The sequence below is a fragment of the Macrosteles quadrilineatus genome, unplaced genomic scaffold (genome assembly GCF_028750875.1).
Source record: "Macrosteles quadrilineatus isolate MER2022 unplaced genomic scaffold, UCM_ALF_1.0 Scaffold_8__2_contigs__length_117827958, whole genome shotgun sequence".
NCBI classification, from domain to species: Eukaryota; Metazoa; Arthropoda; class Insecta; order Hemiptera; family Cicadellidae; genus Macrosteles; species Macrosteles quadrilineatus.
This window is the reverse complement of record NW_026542601.1, coordinates 42,510,139-42,532,058: the sequence shown is the minus strand read 5'-3', so window position 1 is coordinate 42,532,058 and position 21,920 is coordinate 42,510,139. Positions and strand designations below refer to the sequence as shown.

The window sequence follows — 21,920 nt, the reverse complement described above, 5'->3', positions numbered from 1 at the left end:
TTTTGCACACATCAAAGTGAAGGAATATTTTTGCCATTCTCGAAACGAACAGTTGGTGGGAAAACAACACATGTGTGTAGACACATGTAGATATAGATATAAGCATTTATAGTCAGAAAACTGTGCCCGCTGGAATTTGTATGATTGTAAAGTTTGCGCACCCACTTTGTATGCCTCGTAACTTTTTTATTTTTTTAGAACGAACGTTAATATTGGAGAACTAACGAAGAGCTAACGATTGGTATATAGATATAAGCATTTTTATTCAAAAAAGTGTGCCCGCTGGAAATTCTATAATTGTGAAGTTGGTGTACCCACTTTGTATGCCTCGTAACTTTTTTATTTTTTGAGAACTAACGTTAATATTGGAGAACTATCGAGAACTAACGAAGAACTAACGATTGGTATATAGATATAAGCACTTTTATTCAAAAAAGTGTGCCCGCTGGATATTCTATAATTGTGAAGTTGGCGTACCCACTTTGTATGCCTCGTAACTTTTTTATTTTTTGAGAACTAACGTTAATATTCGAGAACTAACGAAGAACTAACGATTGGTATATAGATATAAGCATTTTTATTCAAAAAAGTGTGCCCGCTGGAAATTTTATAATTGTGAAGTTGGCGTACCCATTTTGTATGCCTCGTAACTTTTTTATTTTTTGAGAACTAACGTTAATATTGGAGAACTATCGAGAACTAACGAAGAACTAACGATTGATATATAGATGTAAACATTTCTCATCAGGAAACGGCGTGCGCTAGAACCCGGAAGTGTGAAGTTAGCGTACCCACTTATTATCGGTTATAACTTTTTTATTTTTTGAGAACTAACGACAAAATTTGGGAACTATAGAGAACTAACGATGAACTAACGATTGGAATGATCAAAAGTGGATACGCTAATATGGGTACGCCAACTTCACGGACCTGAACTTTTGAACTGACTAGGACTTTTGCGTGTTGAGTGGAGGATCAAGCTAGCGGACAACTGGGTAGAAGATTATTATAAGTGTTTTGTCTAGGTGTCATCTGTTTTATTTTGTGTATTTATTTTATGTGTCAAAAGAGATATAACATTTCAGAGTAACTTTGTGTTCTGCTTAGATAAAATTGTGGTTGATATGAATATTTTAGGATCAGGTTGTTACATAGATATTCTACCTATTTGGAATGTTTTGTTGATAACATTTTGATAAAGGTATTTGATTATCAATGTGTGTATTGATTATTGCAATTTATTAATATTTAAGTGGAATAATAGCCAGACTTTGTTTCTTCTGGTATACAGTATTATTCAATTCTGAGTTTCATTATATGGTTGGAGGATAATACTTGTTATTTTTTTAAATCCTGGCACTTAGTATAGTTAATAATTCCATCACACTAGCTTGCCACATTGTTTCCTTGTTTTACAACTGGCAATCAGAAGCTATTACAAGGTGGCGCCCTCTCAAACATGACTAGGTACTGGTTACCCCTGGATATTATGATCTGGTATGATTTCATATGAGTATATAGACCACCCCTACTCTACCTGAAGCATTGGAAGTTATATTAAACCTTTTTCCTGAGCTAGTTGGGTTACAACATGTTGCACTATTTGGTTTGGAATTAAAAGGACCACCACAGAAGAATTTCAATCAGAATTGTTTTTTCCAAAAATCCATTTCTCGGGTTTGTCATAGTTTTATAAGAAAATAACATAAGTTGCAAGAACTTTTGAACCGTAGTTTTTTACCGGAATAGGGGGTTGCACTATGTTGTTAAGAATTAAAAGGATCATCACATACTTAATTCAATCAGAACAGGGGTTTTCTTTAGAAATTAAGATTTTTCTCTTATATTATGGGCTATTTTGTAGAAAATACCATAATTTACAATGAATTTTTACCGTAATTTTTACAAAAATTGGAGTTATACCATTTTGTTCTGAATTTAAAGGGTTACAACATACTAATTTTTTTTTAATCGTTCGCGTCATTTTCAAGAAAATCCGATATTCCTGTTATTTTATGGGTTTTATGAGTAAATCAACATTAAAAAAAAATTTCCAAAAATTAAAAATAAAAATGCCCAGAGAAACCATAGATTAGTACTTAATACAAAATTTAATCCAAATCTTACCCAAAATGTCAAACATCAACACATACAGACACACCAACATACATACACACACAGACATCAATTCAGTGGAAATATCCACTCAAAACTCATACTCAAAAATGTTTGCGTATACAATACTTTATCCATATATTAACTAATATGGGAAGAAAGTAAAAATAAGTTGTCAAAGATTTACTATATCATTCTGAACAAACTCGTACCATAACAAGCATACGGACGGTATGTGCAAATGAGTAAACAAAACGCGGTATCGCGTTCGCAACAATAGCCTACTACATCAGGAGCAATGACCTACATCGCATTCACACAGCTGCGCCGCCGCCGCCGCCAAGTACAACAGCGTGAGCCAGGGTAATCGTTCACTCCATATCGCCGAGTTTTGTAGTTCAACAGTCCAGTCTAGTGTCTGTCTAGTCTAGTCCGCCGCTAAGTTCAGTCCAGTCCAGTTGGCAGCAACTGCAGCGCGCCAGGCGACGGTTCCATGAACTTCGTGGTGACGGTGCTGCGATCTAAGTAGAGGGGTCAGTACTACGTGCATCCACGGTGCACAACGCGGTACATTGTAGAAATTTCCTGTTCACGTGTCCTCCCGCATAGTCTTCAATCTAGTAGTGTTATACAGGGTGATTGGTACTCAGTGTGACAAAAATTATTTTTCATCACTCCGTAACGAAAGTAACTATTTTTGATAACACCTGACATCAATGAAAGTAGTCGTTTCCCAAGCTCTAATTTAGGGCGAGGGAAAATCGATCAGCTGATTTTCCCTCGCTTTCAATTAGTTCTCCATTTATTCACTACGCGCGCTAGTGTTTTGTTATGTTTTAATTTAATGATTTGAATCAGCTGTATGTATTGTTCAAGGTTGTTTTATTCTTTTATTTTGATATTTAAACAAAATGTATTGAGAAATATACGTATGTTTCCTTTTAGAAATTTTGTTTTGTTTTATTTTGATGTTCAATAAAATTAATTGAGAAATAAAATAGTTGTAATATTACTGAGGTCTGCTATTCTGTGTTTGTGTATTTTTGCGTCGTGATGAAAAGTATCGTTCATAACTCGTACCGAAAGTTATTATCCGGCACTTGCTCCATTATTCCCGTCCTCGGCTTCGCCTCGTACGTGAAAATAGCTCTCACATACTCGGCTTCGCCTCGCACGTGAAATTGATGTTCCCTGTGTTCGGCTTCGCCTCACACAAAAACTTGAGCGCGCGACGGAAAATGCCACTTTCGGTCCTAGTAATGAAATATACTATTGTGTAAGTACAAAGTAAATGCAGTGTGATGATGCATATAAAAGGTTTTAAGTCTAAAAAATAGCTTTCCAAAGAATTATTTTATATTTTTCAAAAATAACTATGTTTTAAAACTTAATATAGCTATTTCTCAATTACCTGTAAATGGATTTGAGTGGGTAATGTCATTTTCGTGTTCTACATTAAATTTTGAATAAGAATAATAGAATACCCCAGCCGCAGCAATCCTGCAGACTTAGCGAATTTCCAATTGCCTGATTGGATTCACACTAAAATGTCTCCTTAAAAATATTTAAATAGAATTAGTTTGACGAGTACTTAGGTTTGCTGCAACAGGGAGGGTAAAAAAGTATTTTTTCATGTAAAATGTTAATAGATACTGTAGTTTAGTAAGAAATTAACGTATTTTCCAAATTTGATCAAAATATGTTCATAAACAAGCTAACTATAACAGTTGACTTATTCTCCATAAGAATAACATGGGAATTTTAGTACAGTTTAAAATTTTTAAATTGTTTTGCAAAAATAAATACTTAAAATTCAGCATGTGCTGAGTGGCAAACACCGAAAAATCCATCAAAAGCTAATAAGGGGAAAAAAGAAATGTGTAGGCCTACAGTTGAATGTCAAAATAAAATAAGTTTGTAGTTCTTTCGGATGTAAATACTAATGGTGAGGATAAACTTCCAAAAGCCCAACCAGTAACACATAGAAAAATAAAAAAAAAAACCCATGTAAAACCAAAGAAAATAACTATTTCTCACAAAAACCAAACAAATCAAGACTACTAATTTTGGCTGATAACCTTCAGCCTTGGCAATCTTGTACAACAAAAGACGTTGCTAACGTCACTTCCTTTGTAAAACCTGGGGCATTGCTGAGTTATGTCGTAAAGGACGTTAAGGATCTTTCCAAAGACTTGAGTGAAAATGATTATCTGTTGGTAATAGGTGGGACTAATGATATGGAAGACAAAAGTGTAAGCAGCATAAAAGAAAAATTCAACACTTTACTAAACAGTATCAATAAAACAAACTTGATTATTGCATCACTGCCTATGCGACATGACTTGCCAAAATTAGACAACAAAATTAGTAATATAAACTACCTATTGGCTTGAAGAGAAATTGAACAACTCCATAGAAAAAAGATTACTAGAACCACACCTCTTGCCTCGTGAAATGTACACAAATCATGGTTTGCATTTCAACAAAAAAGGTAAAAGCAAAATTTCTGAAGAAATCCTAAATATCATCCGTGACTGCTGTTTCAACCCCGCTCTATCCAATAACTTCAACATCCAACTGCCTTCAGATGAAGAACCCGTCACAGTTGTAGAGGCTGACATGAATAAGGTAATTCACAAGCTGTGAGACACTGAAAACACTGCCTTTGCCCACTGCATCTCTGCAGATGTAAATGATGACAGGCATGAGCATCATTTACATTATTAAATTTACGTAACAATATGAGAATATGAATAGACATCTAAGGTTTAAAGAGTTAAATCACACGCTTAAGGGTTATGCCTGCACTCAGCGTAGCAGACTAGCAGCACATTTTGGTATTCTAATTCTACTATTCTAGTTCTAATTTTAGAGAAGTGAAGTGTCATCATTATTAGGCCTATTGCCAATCAGAATCAGAGTTAGATAATAAAGTTCATATTTGCAGTTGTTTGTCGTGAAGTTGAAAGCAATAAGCTGTAGGCCTACTTCACCTACAGTTCATTCCACTTGTAAATATGTTATCTGTCCTACCTTGTTTATTCTAATGTTGTATATTTTTACAGTGATATCTTGAGTAATATTCATCAGCAGTGAAAAACTACAAATTTGTTTAGAGGCACCTATAGTAAATAAATACCAAAGATTGTTTCGAGCTGCTTCATAAGGATGCTAAATATGTGGAGGTATAATATGTAGTATAAATCCTATTATAACCACAAAACTATTGATTCCATTCTTCCTCAGAAACCGCAATGAGTAGAATAATAAAATTTGATTTGTATTCATTTATGTACTTTCAATATTTTTATGTAAAACTGTTTTGGCTCCGCAAGAACGATAATGTTAGGTTTTGTGAGGATTAAAAAAGTATATATATGTTTCTGATAGAATTTATTTAGACAGCAACGCAGTCACATAAGCTGTACAAACATACAAAACATGGTATAAATGCACATAAATATTAAAACATTAACCATAGTAAAATAGCGAAGTGAATAGAACATTATAAAGAAAAAATAAAAGGGTAGATAAACTTGGTTTAACGAAATTATAAAAATGAAAAATATAATAATAGTAATAAAAAGTGTTGATCTTACTTGCTTGAAAGCCGACGATAAGCCTGAAATTTAACAAATGGCCTCGTCATATGGGTCAAGATTTGGTTAATGTCCCATCCAAAAGGAAAAGAGCAATACATTTGTATTTTTTTTATTTCAAAACATTTAGACAAAATGAGCAGTTTTTTTTTCATTAGAGAAACCAAGATTTAATGAGGTAGCTAATAATTTATACGGTCAAAAATCCATTGAAGAAACAAAAAGGTTTCATTTGTGATGAAAATGAGTGTTGTTTTGTTAGTGAGCAAAGAATTATCTGCTTTCTTACATTATTTATTATGTGTGGCAAACAGATAAGTATATACAAAAGTCATTAGCAAAAAATCGTGTTAGGCCTAATTGAATTTCATTAAATAACTAATTACACTAACCTTAATATTGCAAACACTTTGTTCAAATGTACTTCACAACAAAGACTTTTCAATGTTGGGAGAATTTTGTCATGTATAATGTATTCAAAACAGTCAATTGCACTAAGGAATTCATCATGTAAATACGATTATTCTCCTAGTATAATGTCATAGATAGTTTTATTTTATTTCTTTTTCATGAAGCATTGCATACATACTAGGAGAATGGTTAGTCAACCAACTATTTGTGACTAAAACATATGTTGCAAAATTATGTTTGTTATTTTTTAGATGATATAAAAAAAAAAAATAGGCAGTAAAACCATTTGTAAAAACATTGTTCTATACCACAGTATCATAATTAGTTAACTCCATAGAACTGGTAAAATTTTAATGGTAATATCATTGATAATTTCTAATCCACAGGCAAATCTAAATGTTTGATCTCTCTCTTTAAAATTATAGTGCTACTAAATGATAGAATACAAGAGGGGTCTATAGACGAGTCGATTTAGCCCAAAAAAGCCTCTAAGATAGAACAAATTCCAACAAATGGTTTTTTGACGGTTTTTGGTAGTAATAGGTGTAGAAAGTACCAGGAAAAAAGTCTACCAAAATCGGACAACCGGAAGTCGGGTTTTTCCAAGATGGCCGCCGTGAGGCCCTCAAATCGACAAGATGACTGCAAATTCGTCGATTCATAGTTCCAGGATTGGCCGATTTCCACAAAAATTGGCAAACACATGTAGAACTATATTTCCAACCTTAAATATGAAAACTAGGCAGACAAAGTAACCCAAAGATGAATTTTCAGGGTATTATGTGCTAAAAAATAAGATTTTTTACCTCAAATATATGTTTTGCTAATAATTTGTACAAAGTTTGTTATAATTTCAAATTTATTTTTTCACCATTAGATTTAACACTAAAAATTTAGTATATTGAATCTTTGTTCTGCTTCAATTTGTTACAGAGATATTGAAAGTAATAACTTTAGTATGTTTTCTTGCCGAGATAACTCAATGTTAATCTTATGGTGAATAAGCATAAATATTAATATTATTTTTCATTAAACCTATATAGATAAGACTTTTTGTTCTGCTTCATATTATCTGTTTTAATATTTTTTTAAATAAAAATTCCTTTTTTGTTAGTGTTCATTGCAGCAAACCTACGTATTCGGTTCCTCAGTTTTAATCATAAAGAGAATAAGCAAAAATCAATTTCTTATTAGTCCGAGAAGTATAGAATATAACCTTAAAAACAATACAAGAAAACGTTTTTGGTTTTATGTTGTAGTTTTGGGTGTGCAGAGTCGGATTTTCCCAACATTGGACAAATTTAGAAAAAAAGATACCATAAGCATTTTCTATGCACAATTTTCTAAATATTGACTTGGGACCAACATCGATATTTATTGGGTGGTCAGTACTTCATTTCGATGGGAAACGTATTTTGGCTGCCATTATGGATCCATGTTATTGGATATAATTTTTTGTTGTTGTAACGACAGTGTTGTGACATATTTTTACTATATACTGCATATTCCATTGCCGAAATCCGTTTTTAAATACATTTTTTTGTTTTGAACGTTTGTACTTTGAAATTTTTTACGATTATTTTCCTTATCTTCAGTTAGTAGTTCATTCTTAATAATTAATGATGTAAGGGCTTTCATTTTAGCTATTGATCATTACAATTTGACGAGTTAGAGACGATCTACCAATCCCAACAAAATATTAAATTTAACTTTTTATAAATCAGTTTTTATTAAATGATTTATATCTCAGGTTCTTAATACGTCACCAAGTTCTTTCTGGTCTCAAATTACTCATTAGAGAATTAGGTTTTTTATTTTATTAGTCACTAAATAATATCTGACTAATTAATAAAAAATGAGTCATGCACCTTAATTTAATATTAAATTATTTGCATTTGAAATTTGTCTTTAGTTAATACAAATATCCCCAATTCTATTAATAATCCATAACTACAGTAAAAGTCAATACTTTGATGAATCTTTTAAGATTATAAAGAGTATTGGGAGTTATTTTTCGATTTGGGGGTATATGTCTTAAACTAAAGAAAATCTCGAAAAAAAATTTTGGTTAATAAGACAGACCCATATTAAATTTGTCACATTTTATTAAGTGATTAAAAAAATTAACCCAAACATTTACTGAGTAATATGAAACCAGAAAGAACTTGGTGACGTATTAAGAACCTGAGATATAAATATTTTAATAAAAATATATATTTCTAAAAAGTGAAATTTAATATTTTGTTGGGGTTGGTAACTAGTCTCTAACTCGTCAGATTTTAATGATCAATAGCTCAAATGAAAGCCCTTACATCACTAAATGTTTAAGGCTAGAACGAACTGCAAGCGTTAATATGTACTGGAGATATAAGAAAAAATAATCTTAAAAAATGTTCAAAATACGAAACGTCCTTAAGAAATGTATGCAAGAGGATTTTCGTTTGAATATATCCTTTAAACGAAAAAAAGATATTTAAAAACTCATTTTGGCAATGGAATGGGCGTGAAAATCTAGTTTAAAATAATGTGTCACAACATTGACATTACATTAAAAAAATTATTTATATCCAATATGGCCGATCCAAAATGACGGCCAAAAACACGTTCCCTATTGAAATGACACTGTCATTACATTTAAAAAAATATTTATACCCAATAGGGGGATCCAAAATGACGGTCGAAAACACGTTCCCTATCGAAATGAAGAAATGACCACCTAATAAATATCGGTGGTCTGAAGTCAATATCAACGAAAATGCATGTGGATTTTTTTAATTTTTCCAATGTTGAGAAAATCCGTCATATTAAATCTTGATTCTAGGGGTTTTCCAGTAGACCGATTTTTGGCAATTTTTACTATATTACTCTGCATACCCAACACTACAACATAAAACCATTAAACGTGTTCTTGCATTTTTTTAAGGTAATATTCTATATTTCTCGGACTAATAAAAAAATTGATTTTTGTTTATTCTCTTTATGCTTAAGACTAAGGAACCGAATACGTAGGTTTGCTGCAATGGTAACTGCCAAAAAAGGAATTTTTAGTAAAAAAAATATTAAAACAGATAATATGAAGCAGAACAAAAAGTCTTATCTATATAGGTTTAATGAAAAATAATATTAATATTTATGCTTATTCTCCATAAGATTAACATTGAGTTATCTCGGCAATAAAACATAATAAAGTTATTACTTTCAATATCTCTGTAACAAATTGAAGCAGAACAAAGATTCAATATACTAATTTTTTAGGTTTTTTGTGTTGAATCTAATGGTGAAAAAATAAATTTGAAATTATAACAAACTTTGCACAAAATATTAGAAAAACATATATTTAAGGTAAAAAAATCTTATTTTTTAGCACATAATACCCAGAAAATTCATCTTTGGGTTACTTTGTCTGCCTAGTTTTCATATTTAAGGTTGGAAATATAGTTCTCCATGTGTTTGCCAATTTTCGTGGAAATCGGCCAATCCTGGAACTATGAATCGACGATTTTGCAGTCATCTTGTCGATTTGAGGGCCTCACGGCGGCCATCTTGGAAAAACCCGACTTCCGGTTGTCCGATTTTGGTAGACTTTTTTCCTGGTACTTTTTACACCTATTACTACCAAAAACCGTCGAAAAACCATTTGTTGGAATTTGTTCTATCTCAAGTGCCTATATTGACTCGACTACTAATAAATTGAAAAATGTGTAGGTACAATCCATCTCTTACCTTGAATCTGAAACAAAAACTATCAGAGATTCAGAGATAAATGCATTATGAAGCACCTTTATACACAGTAAATTTTGCTTTACACATTTTTGTTCCATTATAATCCTTAACTATTGCTACACTACGTCTACGAGTAACATTGATGGCAACAAATATAAAAATTCTATCTCTAATTAATATTTTGCTCTTTCTATACAATAATGGAATATGTTTTGAGAACATAAATATTCGATAACAGTTCTAAAAGTGTTCTCCTTATGCTGTATTATAATGTACATGCTGTCTACATCAAAAAACTATTTATGGCAGATTTCTACTTCTAATATTTTTTTTTAAACTAAATAGAAAAAATCACAGCAGTATACAATATTATAGTTGAAAATACAAACGCTACTATGGCATTTTTTATGACTTATAATCTTCAATAATGTTTTGATCACTAAGTGATGTTTAGTCTACAAAACCGTTCAATGTTTAAAAAAACTATTTATGGCCTATTAACATAATAAATAATGCAGTTTGCACAACAAAAAAGGAAAAAAAATATAGAGGAAAATAGTTTTTCCAGATCATAATGGTTTTTTTGTTGCAAAAAAAGGAGAGATTTACCATAAGTTAGGGGCCTATAATAAAGGGTTGATCAATACCTTAAATTAAATTAATTCAAGTAAATGTGTTCGCTCACTCATCAATGCTATTCCAGTTCCTTCATGTACAGTAAAACAATTATCAATTGAGCTTTAATCCTCAATTATAAGTCAAATGAGAAAAAAACTTCAAACTTTAAACAAAATTAATTTTGCTTCATTTAAAAGCTAAAATATGAATAACATATTGAATGCAAGGAAAGGAATAAATAATGTTGATGTATGTTGTAAAAAACTATAACATACTACACTAAAATAAAAAAAATAAAAAAAAAACATATAAAAGATAAAATATTATAAAGTTTATAATATTACAACTACTTCCACACTTTTGTTCTAAATTTGTTCTGAATCCAAAAAATAGAAAAAAGAAAATATTCAACTAATTTTAAAATCACTAAATTAATTATACATTAAGTTTGCTAACCAGACTTTTAAGGTAATTTTTAGATTAAAACCTTTAGTAATAACAATAAGTAAAGCTTACACATTGGAAGCATCTTACAAAATATAAATATTAATAATAAATACAGTATACAACCACAGATTGTTAACCAATTTTTTAAAACTTAAAATTACGACTACATTATTATTTGGTTTAATGCTATCTAATAATTAAAACTAATTAAACTGTGTAATGTTAAATTGTTATAACATTATGCAACCTTTATGAAACTCTTTGACATTTTACTCTGAAGATATTAAGATATGTATGTATCAATGTCTTCAAACTATTTACAAATCAAGTAATTTCAATTGTAAGTGTGTGCTGCTACAGTATTTGTAAAATTGTACAGTATCAATTTTGCATGACAAGCTTAGAGAAGTGGAGGATGCCTTTATCCTAATACATTAGATAAGAACAATGAGCTATATCATCTTTTAGTGATAAAACAATTTTATACCACTAACTGTTATTAATACTACAGTAGACTCCCTCTTATCGGGACAACTTTTGGTACTGAAACGACTGTTCTCGTGGGAAAGATTTGAGACAATAACAAGAATTTAAACACAATGCTCTCCTAAATTTGATTCAAATATTTGGGTTGCATGCATTTAAGTGGTCAGTTTTAACGAGCTTTTGGGGATGTCGGTTTAACCGGATAAACCGTTATCCAGACTGGCCTCGGTCCCAAGCAGTCCGGATAAGAGGGTGTCTACTGTATTTTATCAATCAATTTGGAGCAAACCTAGGTGATTTTGTAACTATCTGAGAAAACTAATTTAGTAATTTTATACACTGTTTGGTAAAACCTTTAAGACTGTTATTTCCTGAATGCTTTAAATTAAAAAAATCATTTTATAAACTAAATAAGCTACCACTTACAATCATAGTCACCTGAATTCCCTAAATACTTTGGATCCTGATACTTGGTTTAAACTGATTGTGTAAAAATCAGAAGAACAAGGGAAATTGATGATTTCAAATATGAAAACGGATAGAGGTAGTTTAATTTTTTTGTAAGAAATAACAATACAATCACATAAAATTTGCTTTAAACTGTCGTTGTCATTTAGTTTTCATTATATTGGTCAATCAAAACAATCAAAAATCAATAAAACTGTTTAAAAACAATAGCTGCCGATAGGAACTTAATGCAGTTATGATCATGATTAGAATTTCCTCTGATTTTAAAACTGATCATATATAGACCAAACTCAACTTAAATGTTACTGTAGCTAATGTCCTAATTTAAAACTTATGCTAAAATGTTAAATATAAAGCTATGTCATAACGATGAATGTAGATTACAATTATATTTACAAGTCTCATATATTATTCTTGAGGCCTAGGTTGTGAATTTAATTGTCAACAGTATTAAAAAAATAGTGCAATACAGTTGGATTAAAGAATTTGGAGTTTTGGAATAAATAAAACAAGTTGTATCGACTGTCTTGGACTTAGATCGCTTCTTTTGGTTGAATAAAAACAATAATGGTCCTTTTTTGGTTGAATAGACCAATTTTGGTCCTCATTTTGCTGTATATAACCAAGGGGATTACTTGGGGATTAGTAAAAATAAAGTTGAGGAAAAAGTGTTAAAAACCAACTCCTTAATCAGTCAGATGCCTAGCCGTAACTTACTGGCCGTAATCTTTCACACAACAGCTCTAATAAATTTTAAATCGATTATTCCTGCTGCTTGTATACACAACAAAATACTGTATTTCTTAACATTGACAGCCTAGGCCTGTAGTTGTTTGACACTAAACTGTGGTGCCGTAGCTGCTGAAGACTACTCGGGAGGAGTCTGTGTCCAGAGATACATCCTCGGGTGAAGCCAAGTCCACCCGAACTGTACCTGAGTTGCGCTTCCGACGAGTAGGGTTAGCCCACTCTCCCTGTGAAGAAGAATCATGATTCAAAAAATGTATCCAGGAATCCAGGTTAAAATGTCCTTCTTTCACATTTAGGCTATATCCTGGAACCGCTTTACACAGACTTCATGCTAGGCCTAGAGGGTTGCAGCTTATCACAAATAAATAGGATTAACTATAATAGCTAACCTTAGGAATATAAATGTTCGGCCAGTAGAGGATAATCTCATAGTTTGTACATAAAAGGAAACCTGAAGTTACATTTAAACCCACCAGATCACTTTGACAGTGACAAAGTTAACCTAACATGCAAGAGTAAACATTTAGTGATGTTGACATATAATACCTGTCGCCAGTTGAAGCTGGTAGGAGGTGCGGGGGGTGCGGACGGGGTGGGGGGCTGAAGAGCTGGTGGCTCTTCAGAGTCACAACTACGAGACTCTACGGAGTCAAAGCTGCTGTCAACGCCTCCACCACGATACCTCGCCACTCCCTCTACACACTCCTGGCTACTGTCTTCCACTGCCCTGTATATTAAAAATTATTTATTAACATTACAATAATCTTGAGAAAATACTGTATTCGATGGATGGTTTTCACTTTATGTTTTTTAATGTGAGGCAGTGTCATCAAGTAAAACGACAAAATAAAAAATACAGACGTGCAGTTCATATATAAGTAAGATATAAGTATAGGATAAAAGTAAGTAAGATAATATAAGTAGGGATGGACGAGATTGAATTTTTAGTTCGAGACGAGACGAGACGAGATTTTTTATTTCTCATAAAATTTCGAGACGGGATTTCCCTTCTTATACACAACGGGAAATGCACGTTCAAAATTTTTACCTGATTTTGTAACATTGTTAGATGACTGTTTAAATACAACAATAATGATAATAGGCAAGAATATTTACAATCTTTTATTAAAAAACATCAGCATAACATTTTTTTATTAATCACGCCTAACTTATTAAAAATGCCTACGATTAAGAAACATACTGATATCAGTTAGGATAGAGTTCAACTTATCCTAAAATAAAATAAATCATAAAATAAAAGCAATATTAATTTTTATAAAATAGTTACTTGTTTTGACTTTTTATAGTAATAAAACATTCCTCACACTGCTTACACTTAACAAAACTTCTCAAATGTTATTAAAGTAATGTTATTAAAATAATTAAAGTAATATTTACATTTATAGAATTAATTAAATAAGAACGCCTTTGCAAAGGAAACGCAACTACAACACGCTCCTGTATTGCGGGTATTGCATTGACTTTCTGCAGGCGTTTTTAATTTTTTTTTTTTTTTTTTATTCTCGTCTCGATAAAAATCTCGGTCAAAAAGAAATCTCGTCTCGTGTAACGAGATTTAAAATTTCCCGAAATTTCGAGACTTGACCATCCCTAAATATAAGATATAAGATATCTTAAGTATAAGTATCTTAAGATAAGTATAAGATAGAAGTAAGATTGCTCGTTCTCACTAAGATATTCTTCCTTTTTGTGGTTACACTAATTATATCGTTACATTAACAGAGGAGTAATAGTAAGTAATACATTTGTAACAGAGGTAACACGCTTATAGGACAACCGTTTGCTTTCAGCTCTGGTATGTTGTGCCGGAAATATACTTGTGACGGGCAAGGAAGAGCCCAAGCAGCAAGCACTGTTTAGAAACTCCTATCGCACTGGACAGGGTCTTCCTCCATCGTGAGCGTTATAATACATGAAGTAAAAGGGGGTGGCATTGGACTTTGTCATAGACACCAGTGACTAGTGCTAGACACCAGTTAAGTTTACTGTTGAGTGTTTTCTCTGTATGCCTACCGTACTTCTCTGAGTGACATCCTTGATACTGCAAAGTTACCAAAAACAATGCAGACCAAGTAGAGCATTAGATAGTTTAAAACACTTGTTTATTTATTTATTTATTATCAACGGTTCCACCATTTATATTGCTAAAAAAATGAGAACTATGAGAAATGAGTTGTCTCATTGTTATTACTATTATGCATTTACAAAAGAAAAAAGACAACCATTCAACCTATAAATTGTGTGCATTACTGTTGATAAATTTACTTATATAAAGTAACACAGTTTTCATAAAACTAATTTAATATTGTACTGTAATATCATAAAAGTGTCTTCATCACAATTCAAGACAAAACAGAATCAAAACATAAATAAACAACAAAATCAATACAATTAAAGAACATATGTTATTTAACATATGAACATTACCAACAATTACAAAAGGCTAGGACCAAACAGAAGACATCTTCCTTTTTCCAAAATGTTTTTAAGTTCTTAAAAATTGTCTATTTCGAATGTAGTCTTTTCCTTCCAGGCGCACAATGTACTTTCTCCTCCCTTCCTTTTGAACAACTTTACCCTCAAGCCATGTCGCATTCTTCAGTTGGGGTTGTTTCTTTAACCACACGCTTTGGCCAATCGATAATGGAGGCAGCTCTGTGGTTCCATGGTCATACTGACTTTTGTACTGTCTCTTTTTACGTTCCCATAGATTCTGAACATTTTGTGGAACTTGTGGCTTCAGTAAGCTCTTATTTATTGGCAGTTTGCTTTGTGTTCTTCGGTTCATGAGGAGTTGAGCGGGGCTAAAGCCAATTCCTTGCAATGGGGTGTTCCTAAGTTCTAATAACGCTTGTTGGAAGTCCACTCCATCTTGACGCGATTTCTTCAAAAGATTCTTGAAAACTTTTACTGCCGACTCTGCTTTACCGTTTGCTTGGTGATGGTACGGTGGGGATAGAACTATCTTAAAATTCCAATTTTTGGCAAAATCGTGAAAACTTTGAGCCATGAGGGGCGTTCCACTGTCTGAAACAACCACCTCTGGTATTCCATACCTTGCAAACAGTTCTTTGCAAAATGTTATCAGGGTTTCACTTGTGCATTTTGTTACCTTTTTCACTTCAAAAAATGACGAAAAATAGTCACAGACAATCAAATAGTGAATCGAACCTTCCTGGGCAAAATCAATGGCTACTTTTTGCCAGGGTCTCTCCGGAGTTTTCTCAAGTATCAAAGGTTCTCTTTGTTGGTCTGGTGCATACATTTTGCATATCTTGCAGGAACTTATATCATTTTTTATGTCTCTACTCAAACAGGGCCAGAAAAACACATCTCGTGCATGTCTGATACATGCATCTGATCCCTGATGAGAGAAATGTATTATTTGAATTAATTCTTTTCGTAATGAAACTGGAATCACAATTCTTTCTCCTTTGAGAACGATCCCATCCTCTACACTTAGTTCATCACGAAATGGCCAAAATTGTCTGAGATCCTCGGATAGTTGCTTGCTACTTATAGGCCACCCATTGTAAATCGTGTTAATTAGTCTTTTCATAGTTGGATCTGATTTGTTGATATTCTTAATCTGGTCTAGTCTTTCGTCTGTCACGTTTAAGTACATTCTTGAACTGGAGTTTTCAAAACACTTTAGACTGTCTGTTGAAAAGATTTGAATACTTTTATCTTCATGTGATTTATCTCCTGTAATGGGTGTTCGAGACAAAAAGTCTGCGATGAACATTGTTCTTCCTGGTCTATATATTATATTGAAATTAAATCTTTGCAGTCTGAGAAGCATGCGCTGCAACCGCTTTGGGGCCGAATTCAATGGTTTTTTAAAGATGGTCTCTAATGGCTTATGATCAGTTTCAACTGTTATATCATGTTTTCCAAACAAGTACTGTTCAAATCGTTCAAGAGCATAAACTACTGCCAAGCATTCTTTTTCAATTTGTGCATATGACGATTCTGCCTTACTAAGAGTCCTGGAAATGTATGCCACTGGCTTACCATCTTGCATCAGGGAAGCTCCCAATCCAAATTGGCTAGCATCACACTGCACAGTTGCTGTCTTTTCTATGTCAAAGTATTTTAAGGTTGGAGATGATGTTACCAAATGGACTAGCTTTTTAAATGTTTCATCATGAGTTTTTTCCCATATCCACAAATTACCTTCCTTCAACAGTGATCGTAATGGTGTTGATACATCTGAGAGTTTAGGAACAAATTTTCCCAAATAATTAACGAATCCTAGAAATCTTTGCAGTTCTTCTTTGTTTTGTGGTGCTTTCATATTTCTTATTGTTGAAATCTTTACGGGGTCAGGCTTCAATCCATCTGCACTGACTACATGACCCATATATTTAATTTCCTTCATACCAATCATACATTTTGATAAGTTAAACTTAACATTTTTCTCATGAGCCCTTTGAAGTAGTGATTTTAAATTATTGTTATGGTCAATGCGAGCTTCTTCTTCAGTATCTCCACTGCCAAACACAACAACATCATCTGCTATTCCTATGACCCCTTCCAGATCTTCAAACTGTTCATTCACACGCCGCTGGAATTCTTCTGGAGCGGAACATATACCAAAAGGTAGCCTTAACCATCGGTATCTTCCATACGGTGTCCAAAATGTTGTTAATTTACTAGAATCTTCTGTCAATTTGACATGCCAAAATCCGTCTTTGAGATTGTTGATAAATTTACTTATATAAAGTAACACAGTTTTCATAAAACTAATTTAATATTGTACTGTAATATCATAAAAGTGTCTTCATCACAATTCAAGACAAAACAGAATCAAAACATAAATAAACATCAAAATCAATACAATTAAAGAACATATGTTATTTAACATATGAACATTACCAACAATTACAAAAGGCTAGGACCAAACAGAAGAGTAATTTAAAAACTGAACAGGGTATACCTTATTCTAGAGTATAAGAGATGTCATAGCCACACATATTATCAATTATCCTATACACAGTCATACAAACATTACCACGCCTACCTCAGTATCTCCTGACATATCTCGGAGTCCAGAGGTATGACGTCGTCCGTGTCACGGTTGTGTATAGCCACGGCGATGTGCGCCGGGTGAGGCACTGGAAGCGGGATCACCAGCTTGTCAGCGCTGTAAGGTTGGCAGCGCCGCTTCCACGGGTGCCAACACTCCCAGCCAGTAGCTCTTGATCTCGCACTTCCTGAGTGCGACTTGGTGTTTGGAGTTGCAGAAGTTTCTCTGAAAAATGTCAATTTGCCAGGTATTTATTTTGTAATTTTAAATTAGAGAAAAAGTTTTAAAATGTAAATGAGAATTTCACAGTCAGTGAGGAACAGACATTAATGACGTAGGGGATGGATAAATCCTTTATTTTTTTGCCATCTAGGATTTCTGAAGATACCCTCAAACTGAGCGATGAGATAGTCAACCCAGATTTTTCTTGGTGAACAAAAGATTGTGATTCAAACTTAAACTAATTAGAGGAGGATGGCCAACAGAGAGTGCAAAATAAGAAAAGAAGAGTTTGTACAAGAGAAAAATTGGAAAACTGGTAAAACTTTATGGTAACAACAATTATTCAAAAGTTAGGATTCTACTCACCTCTGCTTGCTACAAGCCCCGGGTTTGTATCTGGGGTTGAATGCAGCAACGTCCAGGTAAGGAGAGTGGACTTGTATGTTTCCTCTAGGAGCGTACACAGGTCCCAACAAATCCAGACAACCAGCACCTAGCTCAGCAGACCTGACAAGCTCTGAGTAGCGTGACAAGTCTATATGGGAGGCCGGCTACATGGGAAAAGATTCATGATGAATTAATTAAAGTAGTTCACTGGAATATTAAAAAGAAATATTTTCCCCAACTTTTAGCACATGGTAATGTTTTTTTATTCAACCTGACCTAAAATTTGGCAACACTGCATTGACCTGGGTATATTTTGAATTTAAAAACCTTGATCCTAAGTTCAACGCTGTTAGTAAAAAGCTTAAATAATCTACGGCCTAGCAACAAATGTGCAAGCGGTTTTTGAATTAATATTATCCTGAATCATTATACATGGCAAACCTTGAGAACAAGAATGGTCAGGTGAGACTTGATAGGGAATTCAAATATTTCCAAAGGGTGATCTTGTTCTTGTATTTTTTAGAATTATGAGATCACAACTTTTTGAAATTTGTAAAAACAATAAAACATGGTATAGTAGAACTACCGGACTGCAAAAGCCAATTTTGGCCAGAGGCACAAACACTTAAGACTATAAACAAAATAGTGTACATTATATTTATCTAATTTAATAGAAAAAAAGCTGATATTCAGTTCTTTTTTTGTGTTATTTGACCTAAATTTTAATTTTACAAAGAAGAATCTTATCCACATCGGCTATACGATTTATAAATGTCATTTAAACAAATCTCACCTCCAATTTAAACTTGGTGTCTTGGTCGTCCAAGGGGGTGAGAAAGTCAAGACTAAATATGTCTGTGTATATTAAACCAGCCAAACCCGGCCAGTCATGGGCACTGAGTCCTGTGAACATGAGTTTGAATTTCAACTTGGGCCTGTATAGAGTACAGGGACAAACTATTTTTTTCTGTCATAATTTTCTGTCCGAGTTACCTGCGATTAATTCATTTCCTGGATTGTTAAACTTGAGCTATTGGAACCCAATACAGCTTTAAACTGAAAACCATGCATAGCCAAGCAATATTCAACTTTTTTTACAATCATTAATCTCAACAATAAACCAAACTAACAACAGTAAATAATACTGCATCCATGGTATAATAAATAATCTTTGCAACAATAGAATAATATACAACAATAGTTAATATAAATTTCCAAACTCTACAAATCTTTACCTTTGCTCAAAAGGTATTACCTTTGCTCTCCCAAAACTCCTCTTCGCTGCCAATGCCCCATCTGCTGCACACACCCCCTGGGTATAGTCGCTCCATCATCAATGCAGCCTGTTGTATGGCAATCTGAACAACAATAGTGTCAATAGTTGAATCGACAAAACTACTTACCTTAAACATAAATTAAAAATTGAATCCGCAAAATTAAATTAATATATTGAATAAATTAAACTCATAATACTTTCAGAAGTACATTATTAAAATCTTTTTGTATATAAAGACTAAATTAACTGTTTATCAGGCTTTGTTTGCATGGCAGGAAAGGCTTAGCACTTCTAGGAACTGAAGCTCACCTTCAAGTCGAGTCTGGTGAGCTTGAGCTTAGCACGAACTGTGGGAGCCAGGCCGCAGCTCAACTCTCGTCTCCGCTTATCGAGCTTCTCGTGTAGACATGTGAGCAAGTCCTGAGCTTCTCTTTCCAAAGTCTTGTAAGGACCCGTGCGGGCCAACGTCGCAGAGAATGGACCAAAACACGCCTCTACAAACTGGCTACAACATGTTAGATCACTTTCAGTAACTTGATTTTAGGTTTAATCTTGATGGACTGGTGCTTCTAGGTTTAAGCTACCTTTACAATAGCTTACAATAATTAGTTCATTACCTTTTAGGTCTGATGACAGACATCAAAACGTATTGCTAAAAAGCCTTATACCAGGTACGTGTTGAAAAACTTGTGAAACGTTAGCTGAAAAAATATTGTTAGCAATTTGACAATGAGGTTTGTACAATTTAACAATTTAGAGCAGGAAAACGTAGACATAAAGGGATCGGTAAAATCTGCTGAGTTTGGTAAAATGACCAATCAATCACAGTAACTTTTTTCAAAAAGCCATAATGTGATGAGTTGTTTTAGACTCCCAACAAAGCTTCACAATAAATATTGGACAGGTTTGGACAGCTACATTCCACTTTCTCAATAAATAATGGAAAGGATTAACTTTACCTTTTTTAAAAAAATATGGTGTAATTTTTGGAAGGTGTGATCAACTCAGCTGGGAAAGTTTTAATGGAACTCGTTAACAAACTGTTATGCTTGAATTGTAAACAACTACTTCCCGGCCTGTTGTGTAATTGTAATATACTATTATGTTCATCAAGATGGATGAAAACAATCAACAGATGTGATAAAAAAGATAGATAGATTTACAAAACGTGATTCAATAGTACTTTATGAAAGCATATATTCTATCGTTATGTAGGCCTATGGTTTTTAAGTCTTCTGGTGACGACCGTGTCAAAATTTTGTGACTAGAACGTGGTGAATATAAGTATTCATCTATTATGAATTGAATCCTTAGTCGCCATTAGTCGCGCTTAGTATGGGCTATTAATTAACAGCTGTGTCTAAGGAATGTGTCGACCTTAGACACTAACAAGACTACAAGATCGCGCCACTCATCATACACTCATCTCCATTCATACTTGGCTTAAAATACCTACTTTGTATGGTCGCCATTTCAAAGAAAAGTATAAAGTATAAAGTATGACACGGTCATTGCACAAAGACTTACAGCATGTCAAATAATAATGTTAAATTACTGTTTGTATCCTTTTGGTACCAGTTTAATCCTGACAATGGATTAAGCACATTTTAGCGAGACTCCCCACACGTCCTCCAAACTATCCTGCACGACACACTTTGCAAGAGAATAGGCCTATCTATGTCAAACCATTAGGGTCTTATGTCACATAACTGTTGATGAGAGAGAATAGGCCTTAACAACTATATCAATCTGTCACATTTCAACAGTTAGGATTTAATGTCATTTTATGTGCTTCAACTTCTGACACACCTCTTAAAGCAAAATTGGTTTTTATCAGATCTCATGATGGCAGAATCGATGAAATGCGCACAACCCTTAGTGAGGATTAAACTTGGACCAACAGAAAATAAAATCCACAGTATATGTGTACGTGGAAGCCTAACCATGACGTACATTATTTATTTATATTATCTCATCAACAAGTTTCGGTACCAAGGATTCAAGTGTCAAACATAAGCACACCAAAAGTAGGAAGTAGTAATAATTTACAGCCCCAACCTGAAGTCTTTCTGAGGCTGAAGAATCTTCTGCTCCATCTGGTGTTGATAAGCGGTAAGTTCGTCAAGCTCCAGTTTGGCTTCAAATGCAGCCAATGCCTGCTCTGGCCTTATCTGTGAAGTAAGTGCGTATTAGAAGATGGGATAGTAATGTTTGTGATGTAGAAGGTATGCAATGAAATAGTATATTACGTTACCAGCTAGGACTAGCTTGAAGAAGTAGGCTAATGTGAAAAACTGTTCCGGGCTAGAACTAGCGTCCTAGGATGTAAACGTGGGACATAAAAAAAAAACAGCCGAGAAAATAGGTG

General features: G+C 33.3%; 1 protein-coding gene across 2 annotated transcripts in view; it reads right to left on the bottom strand.

Moving 5' to 3' along the window:
- Positions 1 to 11,159: 11,159 nt before the first annotated feature.
- LOC128999597 (uncharacterized) overlaps positions 11,160 to 21,920 on the bottom strand; it is a 108,978-nt gene continuing 98,217 nt past the window's right edge. For both annotated transcript variants that reach the window (XM_054426182.1, XM_054426183.1), the window contains 8 exons: positions 21,611 to 21,723; positions 19,862 to 20,057; positions 19,532 to 19,634; positions 19,070 to 19,179; positions 18,256 to 18,440; positions 17,662 to 17,892; positions 13,164 to 13,344; positions 11,160 to 12,841 (listed from right to left, as the gene is read on the bottom strand). In XM_054426182.1, the coding sequence (XP_054282157.1) occupies positions 12,707 to 12,841; positions 13,164 to 13,344; positions 17,662 to 17,892; positions 18,256 to 18,440; positions 19,070 to 19,179; positions 19,532 to 19,634; positions 19,862 to 20,057; positions 21,611 to 21,723 (1,254 nt within the window). In that variant the 3' untranslated portion in view covers positions 11,160 to 12,706. The remainder of the gene's footprint in view (positions 12,842 to 13,163; positions 13,345 to 17,661; positions 17,893 to 18,255; positions 18,441 to 19,069; positions 19,180 to 19,531; positions 19,635 to 19,861; positions 20,058 to 21,610; positions 21,724 to 21,920) is intronic.